General features: G+C 42.3%; 1 protein-coding gene across 5 annotated transcripts in view; it reads right to left on the reverse strand.

Annotated features, from left to right (window-relative positions):
- PSD3 (pleckstrin and Sec7 domain containing 3) overlaps positions 1 to 23925 on the reverse strand; it is a 527311-nt gene that overhangs the window by 125863 nt on the left and 377523 nt on the right. The window contains exon 10 of one of the 5 annotated variants that reach the window (XM_075556571.1): positions 7165 to 7347. The exons of the other annotated variants lie outside the window; for them this stretch is intronic. Coding sequence (XP_075412686.1) covers positions 7165 to 7347 — 183 coding nt within the window. The remainder of the gene's footprint in view (positions 1 to 7164; positions 7348 to 23925) is intronic. 5 annotated transcript variants of the gene reach the window in all.

Genomic DNA, 23925 nt, shown 5'->3' on the forward strand with positions numbered 1-23925 from the left:
AGTTTTTAAAGCTTCAAAATCAGATCAAAGGAGTGAAAGCTTGTATTTGAAAATATGGGTTAAAAAAAAGCCTTTGGGAGATAGGCAGTAGATAATAATAAGCAGTAGATAAGCAGTGATAGATAAGTAGTACTACATTCCTTAAAAGGTCACATCCATTTCCTAAGACCTCCTATGGATAAGGATCCCATTAAACACCAGCAAGTGTTAGATCAGAATCACACCAGAGAGGAAAGCATAGTTTCTCTCAACAGAAGAAGTGGCATGAGAAGAAAGGAGAGCTGACACATGCATGTGCGTAAGTACATAGGTGTGCGTGCGTAGGTACGTAGGTGCGCGTGCGTAAGTACGTAGGTGTGCGTTCATATGGCATTGTGAAGGTGAAATGGATTTTCTCGTTGTACCCTCATCCTTAGTGAAACACAACCCTTCCCTGGCTCGCTCATGTGTCATGGGTTCTCTCTCGTGTACGAAGCGGCTCTTGATATCGGGGTCTACTAGCTTAAGACTATGGTCACTCTGCAAAAGACTCAGCTACCATCAAGAACCAGGGAGGGCAGTGACGATCTTAACATCTCTTATGAGGTTAAAGATGCTCTCATTTGATTTCAGGATCTAAAAAATGAAGACATTTCAATGAAAACCATCAGACTGATGACGGCTAGGATTTCCCTCAAAGTGCATCAGCTAGAACATGTCATACGAACAAAGCAGAAATGAATGACCCATTTCACCAGAACCTTCCTGCTGTGTCTCAATCCAGTGACTGAACATTATCTAGTGACCAATGCAATAAGTCACTCAAGCTTCCGTTTGCAAGAGGACACTGTACTGATTGCTCCAGGTTGCTTTTGTGCAGAGAGCTGACTCACAGAGGGTGAAATTATGAATGTTTACCTAACAACATGAAAACAACAGCAGAGTCTATGCAGAATGGCAAAACTAGACTTGATGGTGTCTCTCAGTACAATAGCTATGTTTAACAAAGCAAGGAATTGCTATAATAGAATCCAATTCCCACTGACTGTACAGCAAAACCAAATGAAACCAAGTACGGCCCAGACCTCCACCATCCTTCATATTGCTGCTGGGTTTGAGCCCACTGTTGCAGCCCTTGGCCACTTCACCTCACAAGGTCATTCTCTTTTTCACTGACACTCTGCTTTACCAAGCACGATGTCCTTCTACAGTGAGTGGTTCTTCCCGATAATACGCCCAAAGTATGTGAGACCAAGTCTTGCCTCCTGGCTTCTAAGAATCACTCTGGCCATACTTTTTCCAAGACAGATTTGTTGGTTCTTTTGCCAGTTCCTGGTATAGTCCACCACTGATCCACCAGTGTGTCAGACTGTGGTGGCTTGTGTGTTCCTGTGGGATCATGCCACTGGTATTCCAAATCCCAGCAGGGTCCATCCACAGTGGAGAGGTCTCGGGGGAGTTTACACACTAAGGACGACTTGGGAATCCATGGAGAAAATTGGCCAGTGAAAACCTTTTGAGTAGCAGTGAGATGCTGTCTGACATAGAGCGGAATGATACGCCCCTCGAGTTAAAAGGCATTAAATACGACTGGGGTAGAGCTGTCTCCTCAAAATAGGATCAACTTCAACGACATCACTGAAGCAAAGATTTCATGACCTCATGGGTTCATGTGGCAAAGCTCAAAATGAGAAAAAAGGCACACAAAAAACAGCTGCAACTAATTGGAACATGGAATGCATGAAGTATGAACCTAGGAAAACCAAGTCTTCAAGAGGAAATGGAACACGTGAAAGATAACTATCCTACCCATCATGAGCTGGCATGCGCTATTAGCCATTTTGGATCAGACAAGCATAGGGTCTACAGAAAAAGCAAACTGAAGTGAAATGACATCATATTCATCATAAAAAATTCAAGATCTCTTCTAAAGTACAATGCTGTCAGTGATATAATATCCATACCCTTAAAAGAAAGAGCAGTTAATGTATCTTTTATGCAAATTTATACTCCAACCAATGTCAAACATGATGAAATTGAAGTTTTTAGCAACTTTTGGAGTCTACAATGGATAAAACATACAATCAACATATGCATTGGTAATGACCAGCAATAGGAATGCCAAAGTTAGAAAGAAGGCGGATTTGAACTAAAAAAATATGGTCTTGGTGATAGAAAATACTCTGAGAGATATGATAGAATTTTCAAGACCAATGACATTCACTGCAAAAACCCCTTTCCACAACAAAAATACATATGTGGACCTTACCAGAATGTAATACACAAACAAGAATCAAATCGACAACAGTTACGGGAAGGACTCATGAAGAAGCTCAATGTCATCAGTCAGAACAAAGGCATGGGCTTCGTCATCTGTGAGTCAAAGGAGAAAATTAAAACAAGTTCTTGGAGCCAGAGTATGACCCTGCATACATACCACCTGAATTTAGAGACCATGTCAATTATGACTGGTTTCAGCCCATTATGGTTAAGATATTTATCTTTATGTGTGCATTTTTACAACATTTAATATATTTGGTATTTTGAACTCTAAAGACCATCTGAGTGATGGGCTGACATCAAGAACATATAGTAAGGGAGCAAACAGTCTTTTAAAAGACAGGAGAGAAAGAGAAAAAGATCAAAACGGATGTCAACAGAGACTCTGCAACTTGCTCGTGAACACAGACTAGCCATCTCTATGGAGTGGAAGAGCTGAACAGAAATGATGCGTGAGAGAGCGGAACAGAACATGTCAAAGGATGGCTCGAGATGTCAAAGGATGGCTCGAGATGTCAACGTAATCCATTTTAGTGAAATGGGCAAAGACCTGAGGTTCGAACCCCCAAAGGGAACAGCTCAGCGTGTCTCAATTTTAAGTCTTTTTAATGACCTTTTGCTTGCTCTGTATTTGATGAACTTTGACGTCATGTTTCTAAAAACAATGAATTAGGTACACTCAAAGGCACTGTTTTTTGAGCAAACCCTCTTTTTCCTTTAGACTGTTATGTGTTTATGCATTTATGGAAATATCCTCTCATACAGGTACAGGTTTACTTAAAACACATATAAACCTCACCTCCCCAAGATCTAGCTCAATCTTTAGCTACCTTTTAGAGATGGAATAATCCCCCACCTCTCATGCCACCCCCAATAATCCTCAGCAAGACTTGTAAATGTAACGTTGATTCAAATGAGATTGTTGTAACACTTGCTCCACAGAGAAGTGACTCGTTTAGGCACACATTCCTAATTAGCAGGCGAAGCCTCCACTCAAACTACCAGCAGGCTACATACACTCTGCCCGTGAGAGCAAATGGCCAAACATCTGCACTGTCCCCATGCTGTCGCTGGGGCTTTACTGAGGGTCCTGGCCGTTCTCTGCAAGGACATGCATGTCTCTGCCACATTTTTATGCCGGTGTGGTGTTAAGTCATTTGTTTGAATCTCTGCTATTATACCAAACTATGAAACACTCAGTTTAATCCCTAGTGTTTTATTTTTACTTTTAAAATAATTAAAAATTACTCGGTTTTATTTTTACTTTTAAAAAGAAAACAACTGGATGGATTCGACCATGCTATAAGCATATGACACATATAAGAAACAAAAGTACAAGGCCGCACCTCTGCCTCATCTGAATGTAAAATGCAATTTAGCAAGTGATAAGAAAATTAAAACGTGATATATAATCATTGTGAACTTTTGCAATTTATATGTTAAGCCGAGCTGATTTGCAGTAAAAAACTAAGATACAACACCACTTATGTTTCAGATATAACTAGATTCATGCTAGGCAGAGCGTAGGCATAACCAGCACCCTATACTGCACGCACTCAAAATATTCCCCTTCCAAGAAACTGAATATTTAAAAATTATCACTGTTAAAGGGAGAGCAGCCAGGAAGGTCTGCACTGCCCCCTCCTGGCCAGGAGAACTCACTCTCAGACACCATATCAAACTAACCCCAACTCAAAGTCAAGATATTTCAGTAATATAAAAGGGCTTTCTTTATACAATGTATGATTTGTCTCCCAGCAGGTGTTCAAATGTGTGTTCTGTCCATTTTACCTGCTTTAGAATCTGACAGGACCACCAGTATCCAGAGAAGAATACCTGCTTTAGAATCTGACAGGACCACCAGTATCCAGAGAAGAATACCTGCTTTAGAATCTGACAGGACCACCAGTATCCAGAGAAGAATACCTGCTTTAGAATCTGACAGGACCACCAGTATCCAGACAAGAATAAAGCCGTGATCTTATCTAGAAGGTTATCATTGGAAGTCACAAAGAGGGCAGTTTTAAGAAAATAACTGAAAGAAGTGTTCCAAAAGGCTGCATGATATTCTTCAAGTTCAGTCATCACGAAGCACAACAATTAGAAAGCGTAATGTTCTTTATTTAAACAAGTGCACCAAGAAGAGCTCTTAAGATAGTTCACTAAAGTCAAAGGCAGATGTACTCATTCCTTTTCAGCGTCCTTTAAGCTTGCTCCGATGACAAAGAAAGGAACACACCGGAATGGAAAGCGAAAGCTACAGATGACTTGATATTTTAATAAACCATTATGGTAAAAAAAAAAGGCAATCCTTAAAAACATGCAAGTTTTCCGGGGCTACAAGCCACGGTTCCAACTCCAAGTCTCTGAGAAAGTGCCAATACTGTTACACTTCGTCTAGACACTGAGAGCTCCGGAGAGGGAAAGTCACATCCTGGCAGCACATCATGAGTTAATGGTCACATGAACTTAATTTTTAGAAACGGGAGGTTGAGAATGTAGAATTCCTTTTTCTTATCAGATTAGACATCCTGCATTTTAGATGAAGAATTAGATGGTCAAATTGTGTTTCTTACATGATTAGCAGGAAGAAACACGGCTTTGATTTTCAGTGCTAAAACATCACTACTTGATGTATGTGTATGTGTGGATTGTGATAAGAGTTGTATGAGCCCCTAATAAAATGTAAAAAAAAGAAAGAAAATGATTAGGGCAAAGAATGTACAGATGTGCTTTACACAATTGATGTATGTATATGTATGGATTGTGATAAGAGTTGTATGAGCCCCTAATAAAATGTTTTTAAAAATCACTACTAGCTATAATATGAAAGAGGTTTTGGATTTATTACATGTGGGATTAATATATGCGGGCAGTAGATAAGAGTATGTGTTGACATGTATCTACAGAAGTCTGTAGTTTAATTCACAAAGGAACAAAAATGGCTAGAAAGACATTTTATTTGATCAAATTTTCTATTCTAATCATTTTTCTATTAGCCACTTTGGATTTAAAGCGATTGGGCCATCCTGTAAAAATAACTCTTTTGAGCCAGTGGGAAATATACAACACAACCCAGAACTCTATGTATGCATAATAAAAAAGAACTGAGTATACTCTAGAAGTATCATGTGATGTCCTACTGATTACCATTTTACAAGGGACCTTCTAACCTGGTCACTTCCTTGCAATATGTGTGATATTCCGAGAGTGCTCGGCCTTCTCTTGCATGGAGACATCACGGAGGAGTACCTGTGCTATGCATCACCAAGAAGCCAGCAGAGAGTCTGCCACTTGGCATTTATGCTAGATTTCAACATTACATACACAACACAGGAAGGCTGCGATGCTTAACTCAGCAGCAGCACCGCACAGAGCTAATGATAATCAGTTTATTTTTCACAGCCTTTTGCTGATTACTGTGAGTATAATCCATATAAGAAAATACAAAGCAGCCTAAGAGATGCTTCTTAGCACTCTGCATCGAAACCATCTTGAAAGCTATACCTCCATGCATGCATTTGCTTAACAATCTAGGAAGTCACTGGAGGCGACCTCAGCAGGAGATGGCCAGTAGGCATCCTCCCCGAGTTGCTCTCAGACCAGTTTCAGCAGAAAGCAACAGACACCCCCATCCTCTCCAGGTCACAGTGACAGGGCTGTGGAAACACACGGTTCCCCCTAAAAGCCAGTGCTTCCGAAATACCTGGGAGGAGAGAGGCGCATCTGAAGACTTACTCTAGCTCAAGGATTAGCTAACAACTGATGGGGTTAGACCCTCCGTGTCATTTTTTAAGGGGACAGATGGCTCACTGAAGACCAGCATGTGTCTTACACGTCACACTAAGGCTGGGTGCTCTGCTTTCCCCATGCCCTGTCATTTCTCAAGGGAAACCCGTTATTACCAAAGTCTTTCAGTCACATAAATGTCATGTCAGGGAGTGGTGGTGGGCGGGTGCAGCCTCCTGTCAGCCTCCGGGGTCCGGATCTACAGCCCCTGGGAAGGCTGGAATGACACGGAGCCCCACCTCCGGGGGCCCTTCTTGCACACGATCCAGCCTCTCTGGCTCCTCCGTCAGCTTCCACAGCCCCAGCCGGAGAATCCTGTGATCCTATGATTCTATCATTCCATTTTTAAACCTGTGGAGTGGGAGTATTTCTGAGTACCCTGCTCACCCAGATGGTGGTGGGAAGGATCGCAAGAAAATGTTGCATGTAGTAAATGCCCGTTCCACTACATAACCAACCGTCTCCTTCACATTCCACAAGAACAGGAGATTACATTATCCCAAAGGCAAGGCGACAAGGGGCTCCCTGGCAGGGCCGCATCACTACACACATGTATAGGAAATGTGAAAGATGACGTCTCCTGAGCAAAGGTTTCTGGGGCTCATGACTGAAACTCACAAGAACGGAGTATAATAGAAACAGGTCACTATTCTACAACACCTCCACATTCTGATGTGGGGGTGGGTGAGGAGGTGGGTGGGTGGGTGGGTGGGAGAACAGGGGAGGGAAAGGCAGGAAAAACTCACTGAACGATAAATCATACACTGTCATCTCTAGATTCCTGACATTCTAAAAATACATTGCATTGAAAAATCATCTGTCAAGGCGACCTCTCTGGGGCTCAAAGCAAGCCCACTGAACCAACCAACAGTTTCCCACGGTCATCTTGTCTCCAGCAGGGCTCCACACTGACCCACACTTCAGCGGCCGCCGCTTTGGAGTTCGGGGCATCCCTTGTACCTGGGCTCACCTGCTTTCGTTAGCGCCATTTCAGACACCTGACTTTCTCCCAGTCTGTCAGTGCAGGGTCGGCACGGGCAAAGGCTATCTTTACTGCATACAAATGCAACCCCCGCCACACAACTGTCAACACGGTTTAACACAGCATCTCTTTACCTTGGTCTCCTTCGCAGAAAACTCTGAGGAGTTGGAAATTTTCATAGACTTTGACCGGTGGGACTGCCGCCGGATAGAATCCTCTCGGGAGTACTTCACGGAACCGGAGGTCCTCACCCGTACCTTGCTGGTACTCTGAACGCTGTTCACGCCAATCATCTCGAGGGTCCACTGGGGCAGGGGCTTGGAGAAATCAAAAGGCACTTTCCAATCGCCGCAAGGCTTGGACGCTGGAGGAACTCTGTGGGCTTGTGCCTGAACAGCTCCGTGCGAGCGCCGTGAATTAGCTTCAGCTTAAGAAGCGCCGGCTGCCTCCCCCAGCATCTTCGCTACCCCGTGAGCAGCGAGTCTGATTGTTCCAGGCACCACTCACGTCACTGGCTGCAAAGGGGTGGGGGGGTGCAATCCCACCCCTGCTACTCGTCTCTATTACACACACACACACACACACACACACACACACACAAGGACAAATGGCAAATGGCCAGGCAGGCAATTCATTAACATTCCAAATAGCAACACTTTCTCTTGTGATATTGTACAGCAAGCTCATTAATGTCTCATGTCAACAGCAAAACAGATACCACAAATTAAAGTCTCAAATTAAAAAAAAAAAGCACCACGAGGGGTGGGAATCAAATAAAAATCCTAAAAGGGGTTTAAAAAGAGAGAGAAAAAAAGAAAAACAACCATGGTTTTTTTTTTGGGGGGGGGGGCAGAATCATCATCAGGAGGCTCCCTCCACCACAGGCTGGTGAAAGGACAGGAGCCACAAAGCCATCCTTTATTTTCTGCTCCTTGTTCTGAGCCACACACTGCCTAGGAGCAATTCCAATGGTTTTGTCATTCTGAAGAATCAGCTGTTTAGGAGCAGGGACTGCTGCAAGCAGATCTTTGAACAGTCACTGGGTCAGCCAGGTGGAAGATCCAGAACAAAGATGATTTGCTACTTCCCTGGAATTCTGAAGTTTGTTTTTTCATTCAAGAAAGAAAAAGGGGTAAGGGGAGCACATGCTGACTTTAAGTAAGGCCGTAAGACTGAGCTGGACCTTTTTCTAAAAACTCTCAAGTCTCCTAGAGATTACAATGGAGAAAGGAATTTCCTATATCAGAATGGCAAACAGGTGCTGGCAGGAACATACAGTTGCTTCCCGATTGGACAAAGGAGGGGGAATTTGGAGCATATAACTGAGATTGCACTGCCTCCCTCATGTGGTACTCCAGACAAACAGGGCCAACCACCTAAACGTATCTCCCCTTACTGAGCCTCTCCACAGTGAAACTTACCAACAGTTTCTAAACGATAGACAGGAGGAGAGTGCTGCCTCATCGCCTCTTGTCTCCCAAATCGGAACCTTCCCTTGGTCATTTGATCACTGAGGACCGCCAATTTTGTACCACATGTGATATGGTCGGGCACTCATGCTCCTGAGCATCCCTCAGGTGGAAGGTAGTTCTCATCTGCCGCCCACAGGTCCCCCAGGTATACAAGCTGCTGGAACTCACCCTACGTACTCTCGCACGCTCCTCTGCCCTGGACGTCCTTAGATTCAATCCCCTAGTCTCAAAGCACCCAGGGCCCAAATGAGGCAAAGACACAGATTTTTGTGGGCTTCTCCTGTAAGAATACATGGGCTTTAAAGTCCGTGACAGCATTATGGCTATTTTGAAGCAAATGTTCCCCATCTTCCCAGGTAATTGAAGATCCTGAACAAATGTCCTTTAGTATAATAAGTTTTAAAAGTTGGTAGGGACTGCATATTTTTAAAGACATAAACATTATGGTACTGTAATAAAGATGACTATCTTACATGTAAATAACTCCATCATTAAGTTTATGATGATTCTACAGGCAGATATCTCCATTTGATGTAAGTATGTTTATTTAGAACCCACAATGAAACTTACAGCAGAGCCGAGATAAAAACTCAAGAGATTCTATATAAAAGATTCAAGACTTGGCCTCCGTGTGGTTATACATAGAGAACCAAACCAAACTCACGATCATCAGGTCAATTCAGACTCAGAGAGACAAGATAAAAACCAAACTCATAGCTGCTGAGTCGAAGTTGACTCATAGTGACCCCCTAGAACAGAGGAAAACTGGCCCTATTGATTTGAGACTCTAAGTCTTTATAGGAGTAGAAAGCCTGATCTATGGAGTGGCTGGTGGTTTTGAACTGCTGATCTTGAGGTTAGCAGTCCAAGTCATAATACACTGTGCCAACAGGGCTCCTTTTTATATGCAGAGCACTAGTTGAACAGAAACATATCTTTTGACTACAGACACTGGATGGTAAGGTTTTAATATGTCTCCTGGCAAAATCAGTCTCCTTTTCTTTATCAAAAAAGTAAAATGAAGACTGAAATCCCATGAACTACTTACTCCCTGATGTCACCTTTTCGCTAAATACAGACTGGCTCACAAATTAAGAAATAACACCTCAGCGCGCTGTGGGCCTTTAAAATATCACTTATATGAGACCACATGATTCCATGACTTTTTTTTTAAGATGAGAGTGTAAAGGGGCAGGGAAACCAGATTAATAGAAACAAAACCACCAGAATAGCAATGTTCAAAACTTTCACACAGTGTAAAAAACAGCCAGTCTGTATAGAAATTGCTATAGGAGAACTTAAACCTTCACTGAAAATAATATGTGTGTGTGTATATATAGATATATATAAATCATCGATGAGACTGAACAGTCACAAACTACTTTAAAAGACAGAAGAGGAGGTAAGGAGGGCAGGGGCAACCGAACTAAAGGAAAGGGAGCAACCAAAACAGAAATCGAGAGGATGTTCACACACAGGTGAAGAAGGTAACCCATGCCACTGACCAGGTACTGATACAGAACTCAAATAGGAACCCAAAGTACATGTAAACTCACACAGACATGCAATTACCCAAAAAAAGACGAAAATAAAATCTTAGGCAATACAGTCCCTACTCTGACATGCACAAGTTGGAATTAACTCAAGCACGTTTGCTTATCATTATTATGCATTTAGCTAGTTTTCATACAGTCTTTTGTGGTCATAAATAATGAGGCGGCAAATATGCCTGAGGCCTAACACACTTTAAGCCATCTGTTACAGGGTAGTTTTCCAAATGCCTTCTGAAGAAGTCACACTTGCCACCTCCTCTTGGACTGGGTCCCCATAGGCACAGTGTTAGGCACACATGGGTTCCCCTCTAGATTCAATAAGCTTTGTTCATTTCAGACAGCTTGGATGGCCTTGTCCTGTTCCATCCTGCTCTGAGGCCTTGGCCATTTTTAGAAGGCAGCCAGCCTGTGCTTACGCGGCCTGCTTGCTCTGAAACAAAGGCCGGCCTCCTGGACGGAAGCAGCTGCTTACAAGTACAAAATAACTTCCCGTAAAAGCCTCAGCAGGAAACTAGGCGACTTGCACATCAAATTGAAATTGGAGGAGCGCTTTCACTGGCAAACGAATTAACTGGGAGGCTATGAGAACACCATTCAGGAGGCTTCCAGAAAGTGTGTGTTCAAAGTCAACAGAATACTGAAGTATCTTAAAAGAAATCAAGTCACAGCGTAGGAAACATTTTGGAGTGCTAGGTAAGCATGGACGCTGAATATGTACATTCAGCACTGACAACACAGGGTCCTACACTTTGAGGCGCTCACCATTCAGGCTGAAGGGGTGGGCATGGTCAGAACAAGGAATTCGGCTGCTGTGATTCTAATAGATATTATTGAGGTATCAATGAGCTGAAAGACATGTGAACCCCATAGGAGATACACTCAAAGAGCAGTATCTGGTGTCCACGTGATACTTCATTATAATGATGTCATGAAACCATTAGCAGAAAATGGTTAAGACAGTTATAAATCAAAAAAGGGGCTGTGGTGCAGAGGATTACTTTCTGTGACTCGTCAAACCTTGGTCTTTGTGACTCAAGTACATGGGTTTTTATAACTCAGATCTTCTTTTCTTGTGGAGTCTGGGTAAGAGAAAGTGGGAGAAGATGCTGAGAGGAGTATATGATTCAATCACAAGGGGTTTTTACTGGTGTTGATGTCATTGTAAAAACTTGAAACTCTAATATGGACTGGTCAATTTTGCCATCCTGCTGGGTATAAAATGAGCCATCTCAGAAGCAGAAGAGGGGAGGATATCAAAAGAAAAGGCAGAAGAAGTGCAGTACATCCTCTGGGCCCCAAGATCCTTGCACATAGAACCTTCTTGATGAGGAAGAGAAAGCTGTGACACTAGACATTCACATAAGAAGTACAGTAGGGAGACTTGAAAAAGTCCCTGTTCCAACAAATTCAGAACACTGGTTCACAAAAAAACGTGTGGTCATTTCCTGTCCCAGGCGGCAAGCGTGAGTTCTGTATCCTTCCGCTCTTTAGAACACTACTCCTTTCTATATGGCAACCAGACAGCAAAACCTCCTAATCTTCTAGAGCAGTGGTTCTCAACCTTCCTAATGCCGCAACCCTTCAATGCAGTTCCTCATGTTGTGGTGACCCCCAACCATCACATTATTTTCATTGCTACTTTAGAACTCTAATTTTGCTACTGTTATGAATCATAATGTGAATATCTGATATGCAGGATGGATTTTCATTGTTACAAATTAAATATAAAAAGACTGATAAGCATCCAGATTAAGTTCCCATGGTACAGATTTTTTTTGCAATTGATTTTACAGTACATGATTTACATTTACCCAGTAATTATGATTCATTACATGTCATTTGCCTCCAATACTGCTGCTTTCCACACAGTAGCTACTTTAAACAAAGTAGCTGCTTACAACACAGCAGTTGTTTTTTACAGAATAGCTACTTTCTACACGTGTGTGACGGGTCCGCGTAAGTACATTATGGTGCCAACCCTATCACATACACCTGTATTTGTATGGGGTGTATGTGATGGGGTCGGCGCAATGATGTCATCAAGCCCAGTACTAGTTCGTGGGCTTATCTACATGTTGGCAGACTCACCTGGAGAGTGATAGAGGAGTGTTGTCTCGGTTCCTAAGACCATCGGAGATATTTTTTCTGATGGTCTTAGGCAACCCCCGTGTGCAAGGGTCGTTCGATCCCCAAAGGGGTCTTTTTTCAAAATCATTTTATTAGGGACTCATACAACTCTTATCACATTCCATACATACATCAATTCTGTAAAGCACATTTGTACAAGGGGTCTTGACCCACAGCCTGAGAACTGCTGTTCTAGAGAATCGTGCCCACTTTACTATAGTCATTGATTAGACACGGATATGAGCACTTTCAACAACAAAAACTGGTTACAGGGATACAGACCAACACTGATTATTTCCCCTTCTTACAGGGTTTCGCAGCTATTACTGCTTTAGTTCGGGGACCAATTCAGAACCTTAGCTGATGGCTGCAGTCTACCTTCCAGCCTTCTACACAAAATCTTGATCTTTGGGGGGACTGAGCTATGGGGGTTCTGATGCAATTCCTCTGCCAGACACCTGTGCCAAGATTCAACACTATACTCCCTGTTGCCATGTGCCATCAATCTGTCGCTTTGATGGATTGGACATCCTTCCATTGTACTCTTCGAAACTGGACTCATATGATCTCTCAGATTAGATAATAAATAGCTCAGTATGGACTTGATGGCAATGAGCTTGGCCTTTAGAGGAGCCGTGATGGTATGCTGGTTAAGCATTGGACTGCAAACCACAAAGTCAGTAGTTTGAAACCAAGAGTCACTCCATGGGAGGAAGATGAGGCTTTCTACCCCTGTAAAGAGTTACACTCTCTGAAATCCACAGGGGTAGTGTTATCCTGTTGCTATGGAGTTGCTATGAATTGGAATCAACTCAACCAGCTTGGAGTTTGCTATAGTATCTTTTAACCTTTTATCTGCTGTTTGGTTCCTCAGCCTACAAGCCCAGCCGAACTCAGCAAGTCTCACACCTCTTTGCTTTGTCTACTGATCCCTTTTCTGAAGGTCTGATAATGGTGCCTGTGCACTATCTTACTGCTGGATACAGTGAAGTTTCGCCTAGTTGTGGGCTTATGAATTTCTTTGATTCTGAAGTCACTGTCTAGAATAATACACACTGAGTCTATGTTAACAAGCAACCACAGTCTTCAGCAATATGCAGCTGGAAGTCTAAAACCCTACGACTTTCTATTTGCTCGTCTGAGAAGACATGTCTCCTCATGGTAGCAGCCTTCACTCTCGCTTATAGCCTCACACGGCTTCAGCTCCATCTGTTCCTCAAACATAAAGGCAACTGAATTGGGGGTGGGGCAGGGTCCTAAAATAGAACCTTATGTTTAAAATCAAGTAACATTCTTGAGGTGGGAAAAAACACCCTATAAGCATAACATTGTTCCAAACCTCCCCCCTTTAGAAACAAACAAACCCAAACCTCTCTCGTGATGGACCACACTAGTAGCATGCGATGTTTAGGCATAGGCCACTCACTGGATTTGCTACTTAGAACTACACGAAAATACAGGCTGCAGATTGCCTCTTGTGTTCAGAACTAGCATTGTCAATGTTAGCTCAGTCCTTTTAAAGCTATTACCTGGAAAAGGAACTTTAAGGTCTGCTCTGGAGAAATAGAAACACCTATCATGTATACTACATTCTTGCTGCTGTCTCCTAAGGTCACACTCAACTCTATACCACTACATAACACAACTGTGAAAAAAGAGACAACGCTATGAGCGAAGAATGCAAACGATGCTACCTAAGAAGAAGCACTGTTCCAGATGTGCAAACCAATAATTATATCATAAAACGTGTGAATGCAGGAAACGGTGTAAGGCAGAAACCTGCCAGAGGAGGTAGACTCCAGTATTCTTTCTGTAAGTCGCGAGCGATAGAAACGTGATCAGATTACATACAGTGAACCCTATCAAAGGTGGAAAACTGGAAAGACTTGGAAAAACAAGGCAGCCCTGTCAAGTTCCAGCTCCTACAGGTTTCACACGTAAAGGGTGGTGGCCAGTGCTGAGAAAAGTACTCAAGCACCACCCCAATGAGTCCGTTCATAACAATCTCCATAACCACACAGTAGGGTCAGCTCAACCGATATTCCCCGAGGCCTACTACACGCCAGGCGCGGTTCTCAGAGCAGTGGCACGGAAAGGCGAGCAACAGTTCGAGATCACTCGCGTCGCACTTCTTACAAATGAAATCCCTCTCCAAGTCAGAAACAACCACAAAACGACGTGGCCAAAGAGACCCACTGTTTCCTGCCCCGATTCCACTGATCGGTGTTTCTGAGAGGCCTCTCAAACTACCAGTACTTCCATGTTCATTCCTTTGACAGCCAAGTTCAGTTGGTAGTTTGAGTCCATTTGTCAGTTTCTACCAGTCACTGGTAATTCCAACTCATATGTAACTTCAGCCCCTGGACCACTATTTTGGGGTACAGAAGAGCAGCTGCAAACTCTGGCAGTACAGACAATCAAACCCCTGTGGAATTCTGTTCAACAAGTTTCAAGTTCGCTTTTTCAGGCACTGGAAAAATAATTGTAAGCAAAACAGCTTATTTCTCCTTGTGAGTTAAGAATGAGGCTACTGGTAAACACATAATCATGAATCAAATCATTCCACAAAGAAATCGGAACAGTCACTTTGAAAGGGAATGTGGCACAATGAGCTTTCTGCAACCTTTCTGGTCCTGGGGATTTATACATGCTGCCCAGAATGATTGGGGGAGTTGGAGTCTGATAAAGGATTGGTTGATTAGTTATCCACTTAAGTGGCTAGCAGAAATACGTCCGTTTCCAATGCATCTTTACCTAGACTGGCTGCACATTCCAGTTTGATTATTGCCATATTTGGCTGAGAGGCACTGCCAGGTATTCACTGATAAACAACATAGAACAAGGACTGTCAGATGAGACTTTCTAATCAACAAGAGCCAGAGGTGACCACGCCCTTTGGACATGAAGGGCCTGCACTAACAACCATCTAGATGCCCTGGGCTGCAGGCTGTAACACACAGCTAGTCAACTCGAAGACTCCTAGGTTAAAAAAACAAACAAAACAAAAACGCCTCCCGTGGTAACCATGAGACCAGCAGAACTTGGAGATGCAAAGAGCTGTCCCATGAAGCAGATGGTGGTTAGGGTGGGCAGGCTGGCCCATAATTGCTTACAAAGCTGGGTCTGAGCAAAAGGTTCCCAAAGGAGAGATTTGAGCATACACTGAACATGGGCTGCTTGTAAAAGCTGTGCCTGTACTGAGAGCAGTCCTCATACGGGTCTAACACCGGCACGTGATTTTCCCAAAGTGCCGACTGAGAGCTGGGCCAGGAAGTCTAGAAGCCCAGGCCTGGTGGAGAGAAACAGAATGAACGCGGCTATACTGCACCCAACAAGAAGCACACCTGCGGCGAGGGGAACCTCTACCCATACCTATGTCGCTTGTGAATTTCAGATCTAAACACACAGGCTATGAAGATAGAGGTACCCACCACATACTCAATATGCATCAACGAAGCTTTCCTGTGACTATAACTTGCCCCACTACTTCTCACCCCTACACAGTTCTTGCCAACTGAGCTGCTGTCACCACCGCCAGAGAGGCTCCCAGTTCTATGGAGAAAATAGAGAATTCAAGGTAGTAAACACACACTAAGGTTAAGGATTCAGGTGAAAGTTTCTTTCAAGCCTTATTTGGACAATGAAAGTATTCTGAAAAATGAAATTGTTTTCCAGTAGCAGTGTCCACTCAAAGGAACCCTGACACTGGTCAAGTGTGTGGTAGAGATTTGCAGATCCAGAAAACAACACTGAACTGTAGACAGGGGACTCTGGGTAGTACACCGCGCAGTCCTAGACTGCTGGCCGAAAAGATGGCTCTTCCAATCCACCCAAATGCCCCTGGGAAGTCAAACCTGGTGAAGGCTTCCAAAGAACAGCGTTCTACCCTGCACATCTGGGACTGCCTAAGGTTAGAACCGACTCCATGGCAACTAACAACTTTTAGTTATTATACATTAAAACAAAAACACATTTTTATAGAAGAAATCGATACATAAAAAGACAAAGAACAGCAACAACCCAAACCCAAACAAAAAGTAACGGAATATAAGTAGCTTTGAAGAGAGGCCAGGAATAGGTTGTGTGAGTCTCAAATTCCCTAGGGATAAAGCAAAGCCTAAGGCAAGTCTCTGGCAGAAGCAAACAGGGGCTTTACAAAGAACAGCAGCAACAAAGACTGAAGAGAGCTAATATTACAGTACGACTGAGCTCATATACCGCTGACTAAGTGGAGGACAGCAATCTAAATAAATCTTAATATATCTTGGAAGAAACTCCACACACGAAAGTCATGCACACCCAAACCAGCCAAAATGAGTACAATGTGAGGTCAAAACAGACCAAGAGAGTGGCATCTTGCATGTCTTCAGGTGTTTGTTATAAAGTTGTGATTCTCAACCTTCCTAATGCCACGAACCTTCCATACAGCTAGCTCTTCATGTTGTGGTGACCCCCCCAAGCCATAAAATTATTTTCATTGCTACTTCATAACTGTAATTTTGCTACTGTTATGAATCAAGTGACCCCTGAAAAAGGGTTGTTCGACTGGGGGGGGGGGTCGCGACCCATAGGCTGAGAACCGACTGTTCTAAAGAGATCTGAATGACATATAAAATACCTTAGGAACAAGCAATTCGGCCTCTTTCCTAGACTTTAGAAGACCCCTGAGGGGATCCAGGGTGCTAACCAGGGGTATGAGGGGTTACCCCCCCCCCCCCGCTCAACAACAACAACAAAAAAGAAAAATGTTGCACTGGGCAGAGCTTTTGTAGTATGCATTTTCCCCACTAAATGACCACTGCGCAACTTGCTCTGAGTTAGTGCATCCCATGGCATAGCTTGGTTTTCTCTGTTCACGATGAATTTTTTCATAAAAGCAGTTTTGCTCAAACCGTTTGTTTTTTTTTTTTCCTTGTGATAGCCAATTTAAGAGAACAGTGTGTGGCTCTGAAATTCTGTTTCCTGCTCAGGAAAAACGAACACAGCTTACAAGGGCAGTGCTATGGGAAAATCTCAAATGTATGAACAGTTTTCTCATTTCAAAAAAGGGTGAAATGCCGACTGATGACAAACCTTGTTCTGGATGTCCATCAACTTCCCAAAAGGACATAAATGTTGGCAAAATTAATGTACTCTGCTTGATGATTGACAACAGACTAATGAAGAAATGGGGAAGTTATCCGGACTAACTTGGAGCTCAGTTCATTAAAGTTTAATGGAAGTTTTGGGAGTGAGAAAGGTCGCTGCAAAATCTGTGCCTCAGGTTCTGATGGACCAGCAAAAAGAGTGTGGAGTGGAAACATGCTGTGCTTTCAAAGAACAGCTCCAAAGTGACCCAAACTTTTTCCCAAGGTCATTACTGGTGATGAGACATGGTGCTATTCTTACGACTGAAAGCCAACATCAATCAAGCCAGTGGAAGACACCATTGTCACCTCACCCAAAGATCATGATGATGCTCACTTGATTTTTTGATGTGAGGGGGAGAATACATTTGGAGTTCATCCTCCCAGGTCAGACTATTAATCAAGCTTTCTATTTAAGACTATTAATCAAGCTTTCTATTTAAAGCCGTGGTTCTCCACCTTCCTAATGCCTCGACCCTTTAATACAGTTTCTCGTGTTGTGGTGACCCTCCCAAACCATAAAATTATTTTCATTGCTACTTCATAACTGTAATTTTGCTACTGCTATGAATCTGGCCATCCCTATGAAAGGGTCGTTCGACCCCCAAAGGTTGAGAACCACTGATATAGAGGTTCTGAAAAGACTGCATAACAGTGTGTGACCAAAAGATATGAGAAAGGGTATTAAGTGTAATGAAGAGTATTTTGAAGGTAATAAGTTGTTTTGTAAAAAAACAAAACATAGATTTGAGCAAAAATTCTGGGGTTTTTTGAGTACACTCTTGTACGGTGATTCAAAGCTACTGACTGCTGCTCCCTGGCAGATAAATGAGTCTATTTCCGTAAAGATTTACAGTCGTGGAAATCCTGTGGGGAAGTTCTGTTTTGTCATACAGAGTCACTATGAGTCAGAATAAACTTAAAGGCCATGGGGATAAATACTTAGTATCTACTCCCTTTTAGGAGGACATTTGAGATAATTTATTGTGCCAGCCTGGCCGATAAACACAAGTGGGATTAATTGAAGGGAGAGAGATAAATGGCTCGGTGAGCCTCGCCTTTCTTGTCTCTCGCTGTTTGATCATTGGACCAGTGTGCAGCTGCCTTGCTTGTTCTCAATTTAAAGGGTACACTACCTGTGGGACGCCTAGCCTGTGGACTGTGTCGCTGTAAGTTGAGGTCCCTTTAAGACCACACGATTGAAATTTACATCTCTGGAGCTGGGGACTTACAGTTGGTGACCTGCCTTGCTGTTTTGCTGCCTGTGCTAGGATAGCCTAGCTCTCTCTCTCTACAGAGGACTACCTGGTGGCCCTCAAGACTTGAAGGACTGTTAGTGTCTCACAACTCTCTCATGGGAGTGAGTTGCACTGAGCCATTTGTACTGCTTTATAATTTACTGTTCATTTCTTGTATTGTATATCTATCTGTATATAATTTAACAGTTAATTTCTTGTGTTATATATCTATCTTTATAAATATATATACATAAAATTATCAGCAATCTGGTTCTATCTCTCTAGAGTACCCTGTCTAATACAACATTCTTATTATATAGTTGCTGATAGATATAAAATATGTAATGTCTACATAAGAAATTAAACATAGTAATAAAATGAAGCTCCGACAATCTTCTCCCACCCAATGTGAGATAGAGCATAACCATTACCATAAAAGCTTCCAAGGGTCCCAACATAGCTTCTTTCTCCTCTTACCTTGAAAACAACTTAGCATTACGTTTTGATAAAGCTGTGTATTTCTAACTCATCACCTGGCAGTTCTGCATCCAGATCCACACCCTAGAGAAACTGATAAACCTGCTGCAGGAGACACGCTTAGAAATGGAACTGTGTGACACAGCAAAGAGCCGGAAACTTCTCAAAAGACTAAATACATTTTAAAAACTTTATACAATGGGATGCAGTCACATGTTGCTCAATGTCCACAGTGCATTTTGTGAAGGACATTACAAGTTTTAGACATGCAAACAACATACCATATACAGGCAGTCCTCAAATTATGAATGAGTTCTACTCCCAAGTCTGTCTGTAAGTTGAATTGGTATATAATTTTAAAAGGGTAGGTACAGTTCTTATCTAATATTTCTCTAAGTATACAGTGCATCTATCTATGCCTGGTGGTGTAATGGTAATGCATTGGGCTGCTATGCACATGGTCAGCAGTTCCAAACCACCAGCAGCTCCTTGGGTGAAAGACTAGGCTTTCTACTCTGTTAAATAGTTACCGTCTCAGAAACCCACAGTGGGTCACCACAAGATGACAGTGAGTTTGGTTAGGGTTTTTCTATATCTGGTGGCACTGTAAGATAAGCACTGGACTCCTAAGCACAGGATCAGTGGTTCAAACCCACCAGTTGCTTCATAGGAGAAAGATAACATTATCTGCTTCCAGAAAGACTTACAGCCACAGAACTCCTCTATCGGATCACCATGAGTGGGAATTGACTCAATGGCAGCAAGATCGTATTTTGTTGTTGGTTTTTGGGGAGGAGAGCTGTTTACACTATACACTCCTAGAATTTTGAATGGGCCTCATGGTATGAGAGATTGCCTGAAGGAACAGTATCATATGTTCCTATCTGTAAAGCAAGCTTTGTTCAAGGGGACAGCATTTCTGGTTGGATGCTGTGCCTGCTGTGTTGGTGTCCTTTAGAAAGGAAGGCTGGGACTCCCTCCACTTCCAGGTAGGGCTGCTCGCATGAAGCCCTCACCTGTCAATTATTGCTGACAATTGCCCTGAGTAATGTTTGGACAAGCATGATGAGTTAGAGAATGGTAGGTGATTAAGAATGGGAAGAGAGCATTACATAAGGTGTTTTAATTATTTCCATTTTTATACCGAGGTTTAATAGGGTTCTTTATAATCCCACAGTGTACAAATTACAATGAGCCCCTTAAAATTTTTTTATTAAAAAATCAAGGCATAGATCATGTTCTTACTTCTTCTTTTCTTACTAAACCTAGGATGTACTGGTAAATAGGTATTAACCCCCCCCCCCCACACACACACACCTTTTTAATAAACGTATGCACAAATACAGAATTCGTCATCACAGGTAATCACAATGAAATTTCTGGGGAAAATTTGGTGACATGGGACTTCCTCCTTTGCAAAGGCCATTGAAATAAAACTATTTCAGGCAAATATCTCAGCATTGTCCAAAGCCAACGATTAGGATGGAACTGGAGCCATCACTGCTCGCGGTCCTCAAATGATCATTAAAAATAATATACCACTTAAAAACAACAGCCAGAAAAACGGTGGCAGCTCTCCCCGATTCCCTTTGAGGGAAGGATTTCTTAATCATTTAATTAGGTATAGCTTAAAAGGTACATAATGTCTAAGAACTTAATATACAAGCTGCAATGAAACATGCATATTTTATAAAACCTTAAGAATGCATCATCAAAAGAGTATGTATTTCTATTAATAAATAGGAAATATGGTGTACTTTCTATATATGGTTGCTTTACTTGGAACCAAGAGCTTAAGCAAGTTATAAAACATTAACTTAATCTTAAACCTTTCTGCTACACATCTAATAGTCTGAAAACTACGTTTGAAAAGAAATAACCATTTTTTTATTGAGCACAAAGAATAAGCACTTGCACCACTTGGGTCATTTGGCAGGCCTCCTGTAGGTTCTTTAATTTTACCATTAAAATAATTACCTGCTTATGAATCACCCGAAATCTCCTAAATAAAGCTATGAAAATAATAATCTATAACTTATCAAGTGTTCGTGAGGGAGGGCAGATGGGGGGTGGAAGGGGAAAAAAGGGGAGCTGACATCAGGGGATCAAGTGGGAAGAGAATGCTTTGAAAATGATGATGGCAACATACGTGCGAATGTGCTTGACACACTGAATGAATATATGGATTATGATAAGAGATGTAAGAGCCCCCAATAAAGTATTTTTTTAAAAAAACAAAAAGAAAAAGAGAGGGGTGAGTGAAAGAGTAAAGGAGAAGAGAGCCTGCAGCCTCTCCCCGTGGAAAATGTCCTTCAAGATGTAAATACTGACACAATGTATGCATGTGTATATTGCGGTTAGAGCTGTACGAGCCCCAATACAATGATTTCAAAAAGAGAAATTTTGTTTTACAAAATAAGTATGTTTAAAAGTCCCCTCCCCCTTCTGAAACAAAACCCTGAGTCAGACACAAATATCAAAAAAGAAAAGGCAATTTCTTTCTCATTAAAGAGGAAAAGGCTGAAGTAACTTGCCCACGGCCTTAACACAAAATAGGGCAAAACATAAGCCTCAGGCCACCAAGACTAGGTGGTTCCCAACATCACATTAAAGACAGTCAAAGGGCAATGTGCTCGCCTTCCTTTCCTCCCTTCCAGCTCAAAGGATGCTGTGGAACACAGAAAGGGTAAGGAACTGAGGTTTAGAACACCTGGGCCAAGCGCACAGCATGACACTATCTAACTGCCTTAGAAAAGGCACTCAGCATCTCAAGGTCTCCATTTACTTCGTGTGTTCAGAAGGTATGATCTCCAAGACTTTGTAGGAATTATCATGATAAAATTTCCTGAAAATTTTTATTTTCAAATCTGTAACAAATACTCTATGGGGGGGGGGGGTTCACAGTAATATTTAAAAGACTTGTTCCACTTGCTACAAACTTTAATCTATTTTAACAAGTCATTAATGGAATCTGTTACAAATTTAAAGCCAAGCATGTATCAGGGAAACTCTTATAGCAGACAGAACAGCAGCATCATTGATCAACAGTTATAGCTCAACATGCCAAACTCATCAGATAGCTTAAGTCCTTTGTGGCACACAAAAACTGGGATCCTAGTAGCCACAACACACACAATTCCCAAGATGTTTACAAGAGGAGACATATATGTCTAGAGAGGGGAATTTTCTTCAAATGCACAGAGTTTATTTGATTTTGCTTGGCATTTGACTTTAAGTGGATATTTACTTTTAGAGCAGAATTATTCTCCAACGATAAAAGCTTTACAATTGCCATCAGATTTCCCAGGGGTATAAAAATCTATTTACATAGCAGAGATTTGTGGGCCAACATTATATCTCAGTCTTTTTCTATGTGACACACAAAAAATTATGGAAATACCTTTGGTGTGAAATTCAACATTCACAGGGCCACTTATAGCTCTTGGGACTTTTTGTTTACAATTGTTACCTAGGTGGAAAAAATAAAAACTGAAGACAAAAGCAGAAAATGAGCTGCTGACGGAATTGGGTAACAGGCAGCAGAAGATCCAAAACAACAACAAAAACCATATTGTTGAGAACAAGGAGGGTTGGAGCAAAGACCCAAAACCCATCTGTAGACAATGGGGCATCCTCTCACAGAAGGGTCACAAGGAAGAGATGAGTCAACCAGGACACCGTATAGCACCCATGAAACACACAATATCCCTTTGGTTCCTTGAGGCTTCCTCACCCCCCACCATCTTGACCCCAGTCCTGCCTTTCAGTTTTGGCTAGACCAGAGATTATACACTGGTACAGATAAGAGCTCATGACACACGGAATCCAGGTCATATAAACTCCTCAGTAACAGAAATGGGAATAGCAATATCAGGAGGGTAGGGAGACGGTCGGGGGAGGAAGGGGAAACCGATTTCTATGATCGACATATTACCACCCACACCACCTCCGGGGGGATGAACAACAAAAATGTGGATGAAAGGAGACAGCAGCTGGTGTTAAGATATGAAAATAATAATTTATCAAGGGGCCACGAGTAGGAGCGTGGGGGAGGGAAGGAAAAAAGAGGAGCTGATACCAAGGGCTCAAATAGAAAGTAAATGTTCAGAAAATGTTGTACATATGACAACATATGTACAAATGTGCTTGATACAATTGATGTATGCCATGTTATGAGCTGTAAGAGCCCCCAATGAAATGATTTAAAAAAAAACAAACAACTTTAAATCTTTAAAGTCTCATTAGTTTTAAACACCTTGCTTATCAAAACAAATGCCTGCCAGGTATCATGGGGCTGACTTCAGATACTTGGACAATTACTGCTAGCTGGTACAACATTCAAAGCAACCCTGTAGGACAAAGTAGAATCGCCCTGTGAGTTTCTGAGGCTATAAGTGTTTACATGAGCAGAAAGCCTAATTTTTCTCCCACGGAGTGATTGGTAGGTTCAAACCGCTGACCTCGTGGTACCACTCCAATGTACTGACTACTCTGTCATCAGGTTCGTTCCTCTGTGACTTACTGGCTGGAGGTTTGGTATTACATCGAGAGCTCATTCACGTGTAGAAGTTAACCCTCAAATGATCGATTTGTCGTCAACATCGTTTCAGGGGATGTACACGTGTACCTACTTTGCAAACTGTTCTGAGAGTAGCAGAAACAGGAAATCATGTAAAATGACAGCGAAGTTACAAACATCTCTCCCTCACGAGGGGTACACTTTACACGGGCGCTTCATTGTTTGGTGGTTCTCCGAAGATTTGCATGTCTTTATATTCATCTTTTCCACTTTTTAAAAATTTTCTTTAAAAAAAACTCTGTATGGTTATTTGGGTGAAAGAGAAAACGGGTTCCCCTTTCAACAATTCACGGACATTGTTTCACATCACGATTACCATCCCT

The sequence above is a fragment of the Tenrec ecaudatus genome, chromosome 8, assembly GCF_050624435.1.
Source record: "Tenrec ecaudatus isolate mTenEca1 chromosome 8, mTenEca1.hap1, whole genome shotgun sequence".
In the NCBI taxonomy this organism is placed as follows: Eukaryota; Metazoa; Chordata; class Mammalia; order Afrosoricida; family Tenrecidae; genus Tenrec; species Tenrec ecaudatus.